The sequence below is a fragment of the Saimiri boliviensis genome, chromosome 19, assembly GCF_048565385.1.
Source record: "Saimiri boliviensis isolate mSaiBol1 chromosome 19, mSaiBol1.pri, whole genome shotgun sequence".
In the NCBI taxonomy this organism is placed as follows: Eukaryota; Metazoa; Chordata; class Mammalia; order Primates; family Cebidae; genus Saimiri; species Saimiri boliviensis.
In genome coordinates, this window is record NC_133467.1 from 19,806,707 (window position 1) to 19,824,536 (window position 17,830).

The 17,830-nt window shown below is 36.2% G+C and overlaps 1 protein-coding gene across 7 annotated transcripts in view; it reads right to left on the reverse strand.

Moving 5' to 3' along the window:
* The window catches only part of RABGAP1L (RAB GTPase activating protein 1 like), a 709,048-nt gene that overhangs the window by 642,567 nt on the left and 48,651 nt on the right, over positions 1-17,830 (reverse strand). For 4 of the 7 annotated variants that reach the window (XM_074390018.1, XM_010336102.3, XM_074390014.1 and 1 more), the window contains exons 2-4: positions 10,074-10,253; positions 8,186-8,378; positions 3,240-3,450 (exon numbers count right to left, since the gene is read on the reverse strand). In XM_074390018.1, coding sequence (XP_074246119.1) covers positions 3,240-3,450; positions 8,186-8,378; positions 10,074-10,211 — 542 coding nt within the window. In that variant the 5' untranslated portion in view covers positions 10,212-10,253. The other 3 variants (XM_074390015.1, XM_074390016.1, XM_074390017.1) reach the window with 3 other exon arrangements.

Consider the following 17,830-nt stretch of genomic DNA (forward strand, 5'->3'; position numbering starts at 1 on the left):
AAAATCAAATTTTAAGTCCTGGATTGATCTAAACATTCAACACCCCTTCAAGACCTCAAATTCAGAAACTGAGGGGTAAGGGGACAACCCCAGGAATAAAAAGCAAGTCAATACACTAAATCTCTGTCAAGGTGTATTTGGCAAATTGAAGCTAAACAGACAACAAAGAAGACATTTTGAAAACAATTTTTCTTTGAAAAGATATTTTGACATTTTTAGAAGATAACATATAAATAATATACATGCAAAATCCTTTCCTGGAAAACTCAAAGCATTTTTACCACAACACTCTAAATTTACATTGCTTTTATTCTGGTACTCAGAACTTAGCTAAAGTTTTCCCACATTCTAAACTTTAGAGAATGAGGCAAATCAGCAAGTGTTTTAGAAAGATTAAAGCAACTTACAGGGAATATTCCAGGTTCAAGGCAAATTCAACTTCATTTCCTTGACCTGGTCTGCTTATTTGTTCATTCAGCAAATATTTGCTAAAATCTTGCAATGAGTCACTTAACTTCCCTAGCCACTGAAGCTACAGCAGGGAAAAATACAAAGAACCTATTCTCACAAGCTTATAATCTAGTGAGGAAGATATCCAATAAACTAATAAGCTAATAAATATAATATAATATCAACTCAAAGAAAAGTGCTACGAAGAAAAAGAAAAAAGGCCCAGTATGAAGAAGAGAGTTACATGACGTAACCAAGGAAAACTTATGATAAAATGTTTACAGAGTTGAAACTGAAGAGAAACAGAAAAAAACATTGGAAAATCAGGGAAAGATTACTTAGGGAGTATAAAGATAATATGCCAAGGTCCGGAGGTGGGAATTGTGACTGATAAGTCCTATGAGAATAAATAAAGGGCTAGTTATGACTGGAATATAGTGAATGATGAGAGAGAAAGGGAGAGGACAGTGGTACTAATAATGCAAGAAAACAGATTATCTTCATATTCTTGCATATCTTACACACACACACACACACATATACAATTCTGCATCTTCTCTGGATGAATGAAGAGAGAGAAGGGAGGAGGGATACAGAAGGACAGAGAGAGAGAGAGAGAGAGAGAGAGAGAGAGAGAGAGAGAGAGAAACGAGTCCTCTTGAATGAGATTAGTATCCCTATAAAAGAAACCCGGGGCTGGGCATGGTGGCTCACATCTGTAATCCCAGCACTGTGGGAGGCTGAGGCGGGCAGATCACCTGAGGTCAGGAGTTCGAGACCAGCCTTTTCAACATGGAGAAACCCCTTCTCATAAAAACACAAAATTAGCCAGGCGTGGTGGTGCATGCCTGTAATTCCAGCTACTCAGGAGGCTGAGGCACGAGAACTGCTTGAAGCCAGGAGGCAGAGGTTGCAGTAAGCTAAGATTGCACCATTGCACTCCACCCTAGGCAACAAGAGTGAAACTCAGTCTGAAAAAAAAAAAGAAAGAAAGAAACCCCAGAGAGCTCTTACATTCTCTTCCACCATGTAAGAATACATGAACCAGGAAGCAGGCCCTCACCAGACACCAAATATGCTGGAGTTTTGATCTAGGAACTCCCAACCACTAGAACTATGAAAAATAATTATCTATTGTATGTTAACCACCAGTCTATGGCAGTTTGTTATAGCAGCCCAAATAGACTAAGAAGAAAGAAAGGAAGGAGGAAGAGGGGAAGAACAAGTTGGAGCAGTAGGTCAACAGTGGCTATCATGATAAGGATTTCAAATATAACTGCAAGTGTGACTGAGGCAAAGGCTGAATGTGGGAGAGTAACATTACCTGACTTTTTTTTTTAATTAAGATGGGGTCTCTGTCACCCAGGCTGGAGTGCAGTGGCATGATCTTGGCTTACTACAACCTTCGTCTCCCAGGTTTAAGTGAGTCTCCTGCCTCAGCCTCCCAAGTAGCTGGGATTACAGGCATGCACCACCATGCCTTGCTAATTTTTGTATTATTTTGGCCAAGCTGGTCTTGAACTCCTGACCTCAAGTGATCCACCCGCCTCAGGCTCACAAAGTGCTGGGATTACGGGCATGAGCCACCGCACCCAGCCCTGACTTAAATTTAAAGAAATTAAAAGTTCGGATGACATAATGTATTATTTCTAATTAAGCAAAAGAGAAAAAAGTCATTTTGCTTCTTTACAGTCTAATGTAAATAACTTAAAATCTATGACTCACTCCAGTTTCTCTGAACCACTATTACTTGACAAGCTGAAGGCAGATATTTATTCTCATTCAGGATAGAAAAATACACATTACAACTATTTTTATAGTTGTATTTCTATTTATAATATTCTAAGCATAATTGTTGATATGGGTTTGGATCTGTGGCCCCACCCAAATCTCATGTCAAATTGTAATCTCCAATGTTGGAGGTGGGGCCTGGTGAGAGGTGACTGGATCATAGGGGCAGTTTCTTATAAATGGTTTAGCACCATGTTCTCGCTCATAGGTGGGCGTTGAACAATGAGAACACATGGACACAGGGAGGGGAGCATTACACACTGGGGTCTGTCGGGGGGAAACAGGGGAGGGAAAGCAGGGGGTGGGGAGTTGGGGAGAGATAGCATGTGGAGAAACGCCAGATATAGGTGATGGGGAGGAAGGCAGCAAATCACACTGCCATGTGATTTGTGTGCACCTATGCAACAATCTTGCATGTTCTTCACATGTACCCCAAAACCTAAAATGCAATAAAAAGATAAAAATAAAAAATAAATAAAATAAATAAAAATAACTGGTTTAGTACCATCCCCTCGGTGCTGTTCTCATGATAGTTAGTTCCATGAGACCTGGTTGTTTAAAAGTGTGTGGCACCTCCCCCACTCTCTTGCTCTTACTCCTGCTCCTGCTCCTGCTCCTGGCTCCTGCTCCTGCTCCTGCCATGTAAGATGACTCTGCTTCCCCTTGCCTTCTGCCAAGACTGTAAGTTCCTGAGGCCTCCCTAGAAGCTGAGAAGATGGCCAGCATCATGCTTCCTATATAGCCTGCAGAACCAAGAGCCAATTAAACCTCTTCTCTTTATAAATTATCCAATCTTAGGCATTTATTGCAGTGCGAGAATAAACAACTGTTTAAATGCTCCTTTCAAACAGTGAACAGTCTAAACCTAAATATGTTTACTTTGCATGTCTACAGTGTGAGTTCACAGTAAGTCCTACACGTGGTGATGCTATAACATCCTCGCCACCACCCAACAGACTTACTTAATACATGACTAAAGAAAAAAACTTAGAACTTACCTCACAGAACCTTCCGGTACATTTGGCACATACAGGGTAACAGGAAAGGGGTACTGACTGGAAGATTTCATGGTTGCCATTGCCCGTAAAGCCTCCACTTCATTACGTGGGGAAGAAACCTTCATACATCCTAAGTAGGTCAGTTTATTAAATAAAACACTGTCTTCTTCAGGTAGTCCACCTGGAGAAGATGATCTGGGTGTAGAAATTTCTGAAGAAACAAAAAAGAAATATTCAAAAGTCAATGCAAAACTCCACCATCATTATAATCTAGCCAATGCCCACAAAGAAATGAAATATTTCAAACAAAATATAGGTCTCTCTGTATTTTCATTTCTTTTGTATTTTAAATTTTTAGGATTTAAAATTTAGGATTCTAGGATTTTAAAATACTAAATCTTATGTCAGAGTTCCAGAGGAGCCAGCCATTTCGTACTCTCAGATCTCTCAAAATATTATCCTACTGAGCTATAATTCTTCAGATGAGAGAAAAAAATTTAAGCTTTATATTTTAAAAAATCAAAAATACAGAGTACAAGTATGTGAAAGAAAATAGACCCTCTGGTCTCCAAACTCACTATGCCAGAGCAAAAGATAAGCCTGGGAACTGAGGCACAATATTGTCCTTCTTTTGATCCCAAACAGATAGCTGCGTCACAGGCCTGTGTCATGGCCTAATCCATACGCCAGGGCACATATCTTCCCAGATGGCTTCCCTCACAGATTACTCACAAGGAAATTCCTTGTGAGCTTGTAAGCCCCTAAATCTTTTAAGATATGTATCCTCCCATAAACTAGCTCTACAACTGAGTTCTGTCAAATCTCATCCTGCCAATGTCAATTATCAGCTTACAACTGAGTTCTGTCAAATCTCATCCTGACAATGTCAATTATCAGCTTATCTTCACAGACACAGGAGACAAGATCAGAAACCATCCCTTCACCTACACTAAGATGAATGCATAACTGACTTTTTCCTCTACTCCCTCTTTTCACATGTAAAATATAGATTTATGAGGATAGTCGGAGGCTCACAAGAATGTAACCACTTGCCTCACTGCCCACCTTTCCCTCTTTAACTTCTGCTTGCACTTTCCCCTTTAAACACTGAAGTTCTCAAAAGCCCTCTAGAAAAGCACAGGTCACAGTTGCTACTGTGGCTTATGTTTTTCCCAGGCACATACTAAACCCTTGACTAAATAAACCTCTATCAACTGAGACCTGCCACTTTTGGGTTAACAAGTGATATAGAACAATATGGAGAGAAAACTATGCTAAAGATAGTGTGAATTAGGCCAAAAATAATGAGGATTAAATAAAAGCAAATCAGTTTAGTTTCTCTTGACTGTAAAGATCCATCATTGCACCACGTTTATTAAGCAGACTAACTTTTTAAGCAAAAAAAAAAAAAAGCAACGTTAAAATGTTACATCTCATACCCACAACAAGCCTCAAGCTCCTTATCTCACTCATTCCTGGTTTGCTGGCTTCTATGAACTATGTAAGTGCTCCAATGGAATATTTTTTCTCAAAATAATTATTTTCAATGAACGAATCTATGACTGCTTCATCCAATTCCATCCTCATCATAATGAATTTCTTAAAAAAAAAAAAAAAAACTGTTCATTTTATTCTAAAATAAATGCAGGCAGCAAAGGTCCAATTGTGGTTGGAGAGCATCTATCTGCATGTATAAGGTAGTATAACATTCTCCCTTCATGTCCCCACCTAAAATCCACATTCTGCTTATCTCAAATGCTTCCCTTCTGTGACTTACATTGGTGCTGCACAAAATTAAGCATACATGTATCACTTGAACTAGGTTCTTGCAGCATTTTCAGACTGCCATTACCTAGATTCCTCTTGCAGGATAGGATTTTAATAAATAATTCACAAAAGCCATTTCAAATTCCCCCACTCCAGCTCCTAAATATTATGCTAAAATATGAAACTTCACCACCACTAACTTTTTTGTTAAAGAATTAAAGCCATTCAAAATGAACTACTTCATCTACATGCTCTTCAACCACTGAAACATGTTTTTCTCCTTTTTTCAGTCAGTTCAATAGAATGTATTTCAAAAGGGACAAATAAAAAACTACAAATACATTTTAATATGTTTAAATTATTTGTTTTGTATATTATATACATATATGTTATTACCTATTTTTCTTAATGTAACAAGCACTTATGCAGCAACAATAAGAATGATGAGCCTGAGTGATTAAGTAGTTCAAGTGGTCTAACATATGTGTAACTAGAGTCTTAAAAAAAGAAAAAAGGCCCGGCACAGTGGCTCACGCCTGTAATCCCAGCACTTTGGGAGACGGAGGTGGGCGGATCATGAGGTCAAGAGATTGAGACCGTCCTGGCCAACACGGTGAAACCCTGTCTCTACTAAAAATACAAAAAAATTAGCCGGGCATGGTGGCACACGCCTGTGGTCTCAGCTACTCGGGAGGCTGAGGCGGAAGAATCACTTAACCCAGGAGGCAGAGGTTGCAGTGAGCCGAGGTTGCAGTGAGCCGAGATTGCAACATTGCATTCCAGCGTGGTGACAGAGCAAGACTCTGTCTCAAAAAATAATAAAATATATAAGCTGAGTGGGAACTAAGGAGAACCAATAAAAATAATATAAGTAAAAAAGAGAAAAGGGGAGGCCAAACAGAAGTTGTTTGAAGAGGTACTTCGCAAATCTGTGTAACCCAAGATTCATGACTCTATTAGACCCCAAATATAAAACAGTACAGAAACTGATCCAAAAATAACAAATGAAAAAGTTGGCAGATAAGGCCTATACAGTGACTATTATAAATATGATCAAGGATTAAAGAAAAACATCTAACAAAATAAGAAGAAAAATGAAAGACATAAAAAAGAACCAAAACAAATTCTAAAGCTGAAAAAATATAAGATTTGAAGCGAAATATGCCCTAGATAGATATAATAGCAGTTTCTAAACTGCAGAAGAAAAGAGGAATGTTAAAGGAAGTTCCTTGGGCTACAGGAAAATGATACAGAGAAAACTGAAGAGCACCAGTAGGAGAAAAAGACCTATTTCTTAGATTTATAATTTCTTCAGAATATAACAGACTACCCCTTCCACACTCTTCGTGGAAGCCTTTCTCTTCTCCTTTCATTCTCTTTTCTCTACCTAAATACAATCAACTTTCTGCAAAAACAAACAAACAAACAAAAACAAAAACAAAAAAACACCACAGACTATTTAAAGTTAAAAAAAAGAAAACCCATAGTATTTTGGAGAATTTGTAACATATACATTAGCAAAATGAATGACAGCAGAAGCACGAAGTCCAGAAGGTAACAAAAGATTCTTACAACCTACATGAAGTGTTATGACACTATTAGAATATACATGTGTTAAAGACCTGGGTTATAAACCCCAGAGCAATCACTAAAACAATAAAACAAAATTACATAGCTAATGTGCCAATAATGGAGATAAAACACAACATTAAAAAGTAATCTAGAAGAAGGCAGGAAAGGGAGGGAAAAAAAAAACAGAAGAGACAAAGAGAAAACAAACGGCAAGAGAGTAAGTACATTTAGATCCAAATATATTAAAAATTACATCAAAGGAAATGGTCAAAAAGCTCATATGGTAAATATTTTAGGTTTTGTGGGCCAAGAGACAAAATCCACAATATTATGCAAGTATTTATACAAGTGAGAAAACAACCTTCCACAGACTTTTTTACAAAATTTAAAACTTAGTTATGAATACTGAAATTTGAATTTCATGTAAGCTTCATGTGTCACAATATTATTCTCCTTTTGACATGTCTCAATCATTTAAAAATGTAAAAATAATTTCTACTTTGCAAGCCACACCATAAACAAGTAGGAATGGAATTTGGCCCACAGATAGTAGTTTGCTTACCCTAGTCTAAATCCAACTAAAAGACTGAGATTGTCAAACTGGATTTTAAAAAGCCAACTGCAACAAACACACTTTAAAGAAAAAAGTAGGTAAAAAGTTGTTGTTGTTGTTGTTGTTGAAGGAAAAAGAAAAATATATACCATGTAAACACTAATTTTAAGAAACCAAAGGTGGCTATATTAATATAAGAAAAACAAAAACAAAAACAAAAAAAAAAAAAAAAAGAAAAACGCCGGGCGCGGTGGCTCAAGCCTGTAATCCCAGCACTTTGGGAGGCCGAGGCGGGTGGATCACGAGGTCGAGAGATCGAGACCATCCTGGTCAACATGGTGAAACCCCGTCTCTACTAAAAATACAAAAAACTAGCTGGGCGTGGTGGCGCGTGCCTGTAATCCCAGCTACTCAGGAGGCTGAGGCAGGAGAATTGCCTGAGCCCAGGAGGTGGAGGTTGAGGTGAGCCAAGATCGCACCATTGCACTCCAGCCTGGGTAACAAGAGTGAAACTCAGTCTCAAAAAAAAAAAAAAAGAAAAGAAAAGAAAAGAAAAACTAGACTTCAGAACAAGGAATTTTAAAAAGAGAAAAAGATATTTCACAATGCTAAAATGATCAATTCATTAGGAAAACACAACAATTCTAAGTGACTATGCCCTTAATGGCAGAACTTCAAAATAGTTGAAGCAAAAACTAGCAGAACTCAAGATGATTGAACTGGGCCAGTCAAGCTGAAGTGATAAATCTGTTATAATTTATCTCTTCTACAGATTATACCTGAAAACTCTTGACAGAATCTAAAAAGCAACTACCTGAGGACTTTCTTTCTTTTTTTATTGAGGACCCAGACATAGTCCATGTTCCCAAAGAACATTAAGACCTGATTTTATAGGCAGAGATACAGGCAGAAACATAAGAACACCAAAGCAGAAACTCTCAATGAGAATGCAAAGCTTGAAAACAGCTAATAGTTTTTTCTGATTTTCATCTTAAAATTTTCACTATTACTTTATCCTAATTCTTTAATAGTTTCTAAGAATTCAATACAGTACCTGTGTTAGATGGATCCAAAATTAACTGAAGAGATGGCTTATTGGTTTGGCTGACTGGAATATCTCCAAACGAATGATCTGAAATCTCACTGGAACTTTGACAGTCAACAAGAAGACTGCTTTGCCTTTTCTCAGAATCTCTCAAAATCTCTTCCATGGCTTTTTCCAATTGTTCATCACCATTAGAAACTATCTACAGACAGTGCAAGACAATTCTGTTTTAATTCTATTACAGTTCTGAAGCTAAATTTTATGAAAATATTTCATTTCTAAAAGAAATTAAAACCATCTAAATATTTAAATATGGTTACTAAACACTAAGAAGTTGTACAGTTATACCTAATTTCAAATACATAATACATTAAAATCCTGATTATAAAACTAAATTAGAGGAAGATTACTAGTTTCACAAATGGATTCTTTATAAAACACTTAAAGCAGTTTCCAACTACATTTCATATCAGATCCTATTAACAGAGATGTATTTATCTTTTTTTCCCCTTTCTTTGAGACAGAGTCTCACTCTGTCACCCAGGCTGGAGTGCAGTGGTGCAATCTCGGTTCACTGCAACCTTCACCTCCTGGGTTCAAACAATTCTCATGACTCAGTCTCTTGAGTAACTGGGACTACAGGTGTGCACTACCACACTCAGCTAATTTTTGTATTTTTTGTAGAGACAGGGTTTCACCATGCTGGCCAGGCTAGTCTTGAACTCCTTACCTCAAGCAATCCACCCACCTTAGCCTCCCAAAGTGCTAGGATAACAGGCATGAGCCACCACGCCCGGCCCTTCTTTTTCCTTTTTAGGAACACAGCCTAAAAATCTGAAAACCTTATATTTATATGTCTAAAGGGAAAAATAGATCAATTTAAATAGACAGCTCTATTACAAATATCACTTAAAAGGTCACATTGCTTATCATAGCATAACCGTATTTCTGATTTCTTTACAAATTGTTGGCTAGCTCCCAAGATGAGTATTGCTAATTTCCTTACACTTAAGTTGATACATAAGTTTTTCAAAGGCAGGTGAGACACAAAGCCTAAGCAAATAAATGATGTCTTAAACACAAGAATGCTAAAATACAGATATCTAAAAATAAATAAAGCCATTAATGATTTAAATTAAATTATAAAACAATATATTCTCAACATAAGCATTTAGTAACCTCATTTCTAGAATATATTTTATTAGACTGATATACTACTACACCTTTGATCCCATAGTTAATACTAAACAAAAGTCATAAATAATTGGTAGCACTTTTAACTAATTTTCCTATTCCTGTTTCTAGAGGACAGTTATACTGTTTTGAAGCCTATGCAACTGAGTTGGCTTGCTTCCTTTTCTCTGACTTTTGAAAGTGCAACACAAAAGTGAAAAAGAAAAGGGATCGTATCTAAATAAAAATTCAAATGCTAAAAATATACGATGTATGCTTTAAAAACATTCAGACAAGTTAACTTAAATTACACAACAGAACATTATCAACTGATTTAAAATGTAAAATCATAAAAGAAAAAGTTTCTCAAATGAAAGCAAAACATTTAACTTCTAAAACCCAGCAGTAAGAGAAAAAAAAAATCCAGATAAAGTAATGTAAAACAAACTTAATGTCTAATTCACCAATTATCCTTTCCCTTCCTGTTCCTCTTTCATTCTTCCCCCTAAAATTCCAAATTAAAAGGTAAATAACCAAAAGCAAGAACTTTTTAAAATACACAAACCAAATAATTAGGCTCTGCATAAATCAAGCACATTTTATTCTGAAAGTCAGCACCTGAGAAAAACCTTCGGATTTTACACATCTCCTCAGCTAAGTTTCAAACAGTTTTTTTTTTTTAACATTAAAAATTGTACCATATGTACAAAAGAAAAAAAAATACCTTCAGTTGAGGTTTTTCTTCATGTTTTGTAGAATTATCATCTGCATATTGAGGAACCAAAACAAATTCTTCACTGTTCATTGTAGCCACAGAATCAGATGATCCACTAACCTTCTGTAATGAAGCTCTGACCTCCATTTCAGTTCTTTAAACTTCTCTTCCCACATCCACCTGGAAAAACTAAAAGGATTTTTTTTTAAAAAGTACTGATTAAAAACATGAAGCTTTAAAAGTGGTATATGTGAAGAAGAATCCTGCTGGCTAGATAATTATCTCAAAATTAGGGAGGCTACTTTCTTGGACTGAGCCACTAAATGGAAATGTACTCTCTCTTCATCCTAAGTTTCCAGACTAATAGAGCCATATTGTTACCTAAATACTTAGACACACCAGTCCATAACTCAACCAAACAGATTTATCACTGTTTACTTGACACACTCTCTCTCATTTCTCTTAGAAATACTGTTTTATTTTCTTTTTAATAGAGGAAATAATTAAATGATACTAGAAATACCTACAAATCCATGCACAGACACAAAACCATATTCACTGAGACTGCTTTATTAATTAAATCTAAATGCTTAAAAAAAAACTTATCTCCTCAAGACCAAATACTGTACCTGCGAATATTTTTTCTAAGTAACTAAAGTTGATTAATACAGAATTCAACATTCTAAGACATATAGCTTCTCTTTCCTGACACATTATTACTTATTAACACCAAAAAGAAAAAGGAAAAAAGCTTCTATATTGCATTCACGTAGCAAATAATGTTTCGGTAATCAAACACAGCATAACTCTGTTTTCTGGATAGCTCTCTACAGCACAGAAACAATACTCACTATCATATCCAGAAGTTCATGTACTCAGATACTAAGTTTAACTGAAGACCTGTATTATATAACAGACACAACTCAGCCCTGAGGTTACATAAGTGAACAAGGCAGACAAGTAGCCTGCACTTCTGGGGCTTATATACTAGTGAGGAAACAAACAAGAAAGTGATTCCAAGTCACTCTGAAGGCTGTGCAGAAAATAAACACATTAATGTGACAAATAGTAGCTGTGGGAAGTATAGGGACAAATTGAGGTGGTAAGAAAAAACTCTGAGAGGAAAATATCTGAGCCTAAACCTGAAAGGCAGAAAAAGAACCCTTTCTTGTGTAATAACACAATCTGCTCAGTGACCAAATGAGTAATAGAGGGGCAGGAAAAGCAGGCTGGGGCTAACACACACAGGACCTTGTAAACCATAGTAAGTCTACTGATTCATGCCTAAAATCCTCCCAGAAATGCTATTTTTCTAATTAGGTTACCTTTTTCATTATAGCCTACAAATATAGCTGCAATATTCCATTCTGCCATTAGGTGACACTAACACCATTACTCTTGGCAATAGACTGATTCCAGCTTCAGGTTTACATGTGTATCTTTTAAAAAGTAAGCACTTTCAAACTTTATTAAAAAATCAAAATTTTCAAGACTGTCAAAATAAATAACAAAGATACTGTTGAACCAGTGTAATTAGCTAGCCATCATTTATTTTGTTATGCATGTTAATACCCTTTTTAAAACCTTTCAAGCAACATTGATCTGTCCTCTGGTTTTTTCTCACTTTGTATATTATGCTTCTAAAACGGCAGAATTTGTTACAAGCCAGGTCTTTACTCTTCCAGAAGGCACTATTAATCCTTAACTGGCAACATATTCCAGATGTCTTTCTTTGGTCAGTCCTTCAAGCCCTTCTCAGGTTGCTGCTCCTCTACCTGATTTCTAAATGCTGGAAATCCCGAGTTCAGATGCTGACCCTGTTTCCCTTGCCATATATTCACTCTAAGAAATATCTCTCATTGTCATGGACTAAAATATCATCTACAGGTCTCCCAAATTTCTATTCCAACTCAAATGTCTTCTTTAAATTCCTGCCCTGAAATCCAGCTCTCTACTTGATTTTTCCACGGAGAAAGAAGCCTTATCAGTATCTTAAATGAAATGTGACCAAAATGGAATTCCTCATGTCTCCTCCAAACTTGTTTCCAGTCCCGATTTAGTGTTTCAGTAAATAACACCACCATCTTCTACAAAGTTACTTGAACAAAAAACTTGGATATCATCCTTGATTCGTCTCCACTTCTTCACACCTCACATCAGCCCCACTTCCAAAATAAGCCTCACATCTATCCATTTTTCTGTCTACTACTACTGCTACCACTCTACTACAAACAATGCTCTTATTTACAATAAAAGCCTCCTAACCCATCTTCTATTTCCAGTCTTCTTCCCTCAATCTATGTCATTGTTCACAAAGCTGCCAAAGAAACTTTTTGGAAAATAAATTAGATTACATGAAAACTCAAGACCAAAACCTTTTCACTAAAATTTAAATAAAATTTAAACTACTTCCCAATACTTACAAGGCCCAATATACCCTTGCCCCAACCATCTTCTCATTATAATTCCTTAATCACAGCAAGTTCCAAGACACGCAAAAACCAAGAATAATCACTGCCAGCACATCTGACTTGAAAGAAAGATTAAAAGTGGTTCTTCAGTCAGAAAATTAAATAGGTGAAAAATGTGGATCTATGTAATAAAAGGAAGAGTAACAATGTATTGGATGATTATATCACATGGATAAAAAACATGACAGCAATGGCAAAAAAAAAAAAAAAAGGAAGGGAGAGAGTGAAGCACTAACTGTAAATACCCTGTTATAAGGTAACTGCAATACTTGTACATGGGTTACATGCAGTATAAAATTATTTGAAATTTGATTTTTTTTACTCCTTTATTTTTAATTTTTGTGGCTATATGTGTATATATTAATACGTGAGATCTTTTTTTTTTTTTTTTTTTTTTTTAACATGGAGTTTCACTCTGTTGCCAGGCTGGAGTGCAGTGGCACAATCTCGGCTCAGTGCAACCTTCACCTCCTGGGTTCATGCCTCAGCCTCCTCAGCAGCTGAGACTACAGGCAGACGCCACCATGCTCAGCAAATTTTTGTACTTTTAGTAGAGACAGGGTTTTCAACATGTTGGTCAGGATGGTCTCAATCTCCTGACCTTATAATCCACCCGCCTCGGCCTCCCAAAGTGCTGGGATTACAGGTATAAGCCACCATCCCCTCCTGGAATAGTTTGAATATATTCAATTAGTTCCCTAAATGTTTGGGAAAGTTCATCAGTGAAGCTATCAGGTCCCAGGCTTTTTTTTCACTAGGACACTTTTTATTAATGCTTCAATCTCATTACTTGTTATTGATCTGTTCAGGTTTTGGATTTCTTCATGGTTCAATCTTTATAGATTGTATATGTCTAGGAATTTAGCCATTTCTTCAAGGTTTACCACTTTATTGGCACATAGTTGCTCATAGTAACCACTAATGATCCTTTGAATTTCTGCAATATCAACTGTAATGCCTCCTTTTTCATCTCTGATTTTATTTATTTGGATCTCTCTTCTCGTAGTCTGGCTACAGGTTTGTCCATTTTGATTAACTTTTCAAATGACCAGCCTTTAGTTTTGCTGATCTATTATCTTGTTTTCTTCATGTCAAATTCATTTATTTCTGTAGGAGATCAGTGAGAGTGATAGGAGAAACTATAGGGAAATGAACAGGCCTTCTGAAATCTGCATAGCTTCAGGAGAGAGTAAGCTGAAGGCAGCTGTTCTCTGACCTTGAGGCAGAGGGCAAGGTGTAGGTACAAGGAAGTGTAGGGGAATTTATCATAAACAGGCTTGTTTACTTATGTTGACCAGGAACCAACCTTTGATCATCCCCCTTGCCCTGAAGGAGGAACAATAAATGTTAATTACTTGAAGCCCGCGTCTGCTCCAGGCTTTTGGCATTATGTCTACACTGAATAAAATCAAGCAGCTCCAGCTTATCCGGGCTGCTGCACCTTGGCCACAAGAGCTCAGCAATCCCCTAGGATGGTGCTCTTACACTGCATACTGTGTCTGAGTATTCCTTTCACCCATCGCTCAGCCAGGGTCTAGGGGACAGACCTGGCATATTTCTGCCCTGATCTTCATTATTTCTTCTACTAATTTTGGGTTTGGTTTGGTGTTGCTTTTCTAGTTCTTTAATACGTATTGTTAGATTGCTTACTTCAAGTTTTTCTTCTTTTCTAATGTAGGCAGTTACAGTTATAAATTTCCCTCTTAGTACTTTTAGCTGTGTCATATAAGTTTTGGTACCTTGTGCTTCCATTATCATTTGTTTCAATTAATTTTTCAATTTCCTCCTTAATTTCTTCATTGACACACTGGTCATTCAAGAGCATGTTGTTTAATTTCCATGTGTTTGTATAGTTTCTAAAATTTCTCGTTACTGATTTCTATTAGGTTAGTATAAAACGGCAATTACTTTTGCACCAACATAATGGTTTCATTCTGTTGTAGTCAGAGACAATGCTTGATATTATTTCATATTTTTTTTTATGTTTCAAAACTTGTTTTGTGACCTAACATAGGGTCTGTTCTTGAGAATAATCCATGTGCTGAGGAAAAAAATGTTTTCTTCAGCCATTGGATGAAACATTCTATAAACATCTATGAGGTCCATTTGGTCTATAAGGCACATTAAGTCTGATTATTCTTTGTTGATTTTCTGACCGGAAGATCTGTTCAACGCTGAAAATGACGTGTTGAAGTTTCCAGCTATTACTGTATTTGGGTCTATCCCTCTCTTTAGCTCTAATAATATCTGCTTTATATATATCTAGGTGCTCCAGGGTTAGGTGCATATATATATATATATGTATAAACATTATATCCTCTTGCTGAATTGACCTTTTAATCATTATATAGTAATCTTCTTTGTCTCTTCTAATGGTTTTTGTCTTAAAATCTAATTTGTCTGACAGAAGTATAGCTATTCCTGCTCCTTTTTGGTTTCAATTGGCATGGAATATCTTTTTCCATCCTTTTATTTTCAGTCTACATGTGTCTTTACAGGTAAAGCGTGTTTCATGTAGGCAACATTCAGCCACTACTCTATGTCTTTTCATTGGAGAGTTTAGTTCGTATACATTCACTGTTATTGCTGGTAAGTAAGGACTTAAGCTTCTGCAACTTTGCTACTTGTTTTCTGGTTGCTTTGTGGTATTTGCTTCCTTCTTTCCTTTCTGTCATCCTTCCAGTCAAGTGATTTTCTAAGATGGTATGATTTAATTTTTTGTTTTTAATTTTTTGTATACTTGTATATTTTTAGATTTGAGGTTACTAGGAGGCTTGCAAATACTATCTTGTAACCCATTATTTTAAGCTGATAACGACACGTTACATAAGCAAGCAAACAAGCAAGAAGAAAACAAATAAAAACCCTAACTTCAACCCTGCTTAACTTTTTCTTGTTTCTATTTATATCTTTTTGGATTATCTATGTCTTGAAAAGTTGTTGTAGTTATTTTTTATTGATTCATCATTTAGTCTTTCTACAAAGGATAAGAGTATTTTACACACCACAGTTACTGTTATTACACTCTGTGTTTTTCTGTGGACTTACTATTACCAGTGAGTTTTGTACCTTCAGATACTTTCTTATTGCTCATTAACGTCCTTTTCTTTAGCATTTCTTGTAGGACAGGTCTGGTGTTCATGCAATCCCTCTTTTTCTTGTCTGAGAAAGTCGTCATTTCTTCTTCATATTTAAAGGATATTTTCACCAAATATACTATTCTAGGGTAACAGTTTTTTCCTTTGGCACTTTAAACATGTCCTACCACTCTATTCTGGCATATAAGGTTTCAAGTGAAAAGTCTGCTGCCGGACATATTGGAGCTCCATTATAGGTTATTTGTTTCTTCTCTCCTGCTGCTTTTAGGATCCTTTCGTTATCCTTGACCTTCGGATAAATCTGAAAATCAGAATATAAAATCTGACAAAAGATTTTTATGTTTCTTCAGGTGCAAAAAATAATGGAAAATATAGGCATAAACATTTTCATTTTCAGGGCATTTTAAAGGTATATGAAAATAAGGAACAGAAATTTATCAGCATTATAGAAAATCTGATACATATGTGTGTTTTGTTTCTTCTATCCATCCCCTTCTGAACTCAAAGGAGCTCAATAAATATTTAGATTAAATTAAATCACTTAAAGACAAACTTCTCCCCTACACCTACAGCAATTCTACCAAGTTAAATAGCTTATAATTCTTACTCTAATTCCACAGTATTTTTGCTAAATGAGGAATAATGATATCTAAATTAACACCTCTCTTGGATAACTAAAACTACAATTTTCACATGTACAAGAAACAGTACAACAATATTCAGCAATGTCTAACTGAAAGCTATTTTATTCCCAAAATAACTGAATATATTCTAAAGTATGCAATCATAGTGCACGTGATCTAATTTCCTTCAGTGCCAAATGTGGTTAGCCTCCTTCTTGCTTTTAGATCACATGTTTGTGCCTACTCATTTTAAAGTGGCTCCTGAGCTAAAATAGAAACCTAAAAATATAAGGGTGAGTCAAAATTGGACAGGCTGGGAAGACTATTAGGCATGAGAATTAGAATGACTGTATGAGATCCATTACAAAAACAGAAAGGGAACTATTCTTAACTTACATTTTAAAAAATGGACAAAACTTTATAGAACAATATTTGCCAACCAAAATTCTTCTGTTCTTCAAAAAACTGAAACAATCTAGGAACAATATACCATGACTTTTGTTTGCTAAAGAGTCTATCCACTATTCTAGTTCCCAGGCAAGAGCCAAACCAATAGGTATGCATGTACACAAGTATGTCTCTAGCCCTGAAAAGGTGACAAAAGAACTTTATTAATTCACATTACTTCAATGGATACCTATTTTGATCTGTCCAACAATAATTCCCAAACATCTCATCGAAAATAAGCCTTCTCTCTACTTAAACCACATAGCTTTTATAAAAACATCAACCCCCGGCTGGGTGCGGTGGCTCACACCTGTAATCCCAGCACTTTGGGAGGCCAAGGCAGGCAGATCACAAGGTCAGGAGATCAAGACCATCCTGGCCAACACGGTGAAACCTCATCTCTACTAAAAATACCAAAAAAAAAAAAAATACAAAAAAATTAGCCAGGCATGGTTGCATGTGCCTGCAATCCCAGCTACTCAAGAGGCTGAGGTAGGAGAATCACTTGAACCTGGGAGGCAGAGGTTGCAGTAAGCTGAGATCGTGCCATTGCACTCCAGCCTGGGCAACAAGAGCGAAAACCCGTCTCAAAAAAAAAAAGGCAACCCTGCAGCCAAATATATAAATCTAAGCTAGATCAATTAATCCAGTTCCTAAAAATTTTAGACTAGTGACCAGCCACGTTTTTCTTCAATGAAGAATGAGTGTGCAGTGACAAAGAAAAGTAAACCCCAGGCAGAGACAAGAAAAAGAGTCTTAATCAACTCATATCCCTCTGAGTCATTCCTGAAGCCTAGCTCCAATTGTTCCCATTCTTGTCTTAATAAATCTGCCATTCCATAAAATATTCCTTTCAAAAAATTCTTTTTGCATAAATTAGTTTAAATTGGGTTTCTAGAATTAGAGAAGAAAGAAGAAATCAACCCCAAAGCTACCAGAAGACAAGAAGTAAGCAAAATCGGAGCTGAACTGAAATAAATGGAAAGAAGAAAAACAATCAAAAGTTCAATGAATACTGGAATTGTTTTTTGAAAAAAATTTAAAAGGCCACTAGCTAGACTAATAATGAAGAAAAGAGAGAATGCAATTAGAAATAGCAAAGGGAATGTTACCACTGAACCCACAGA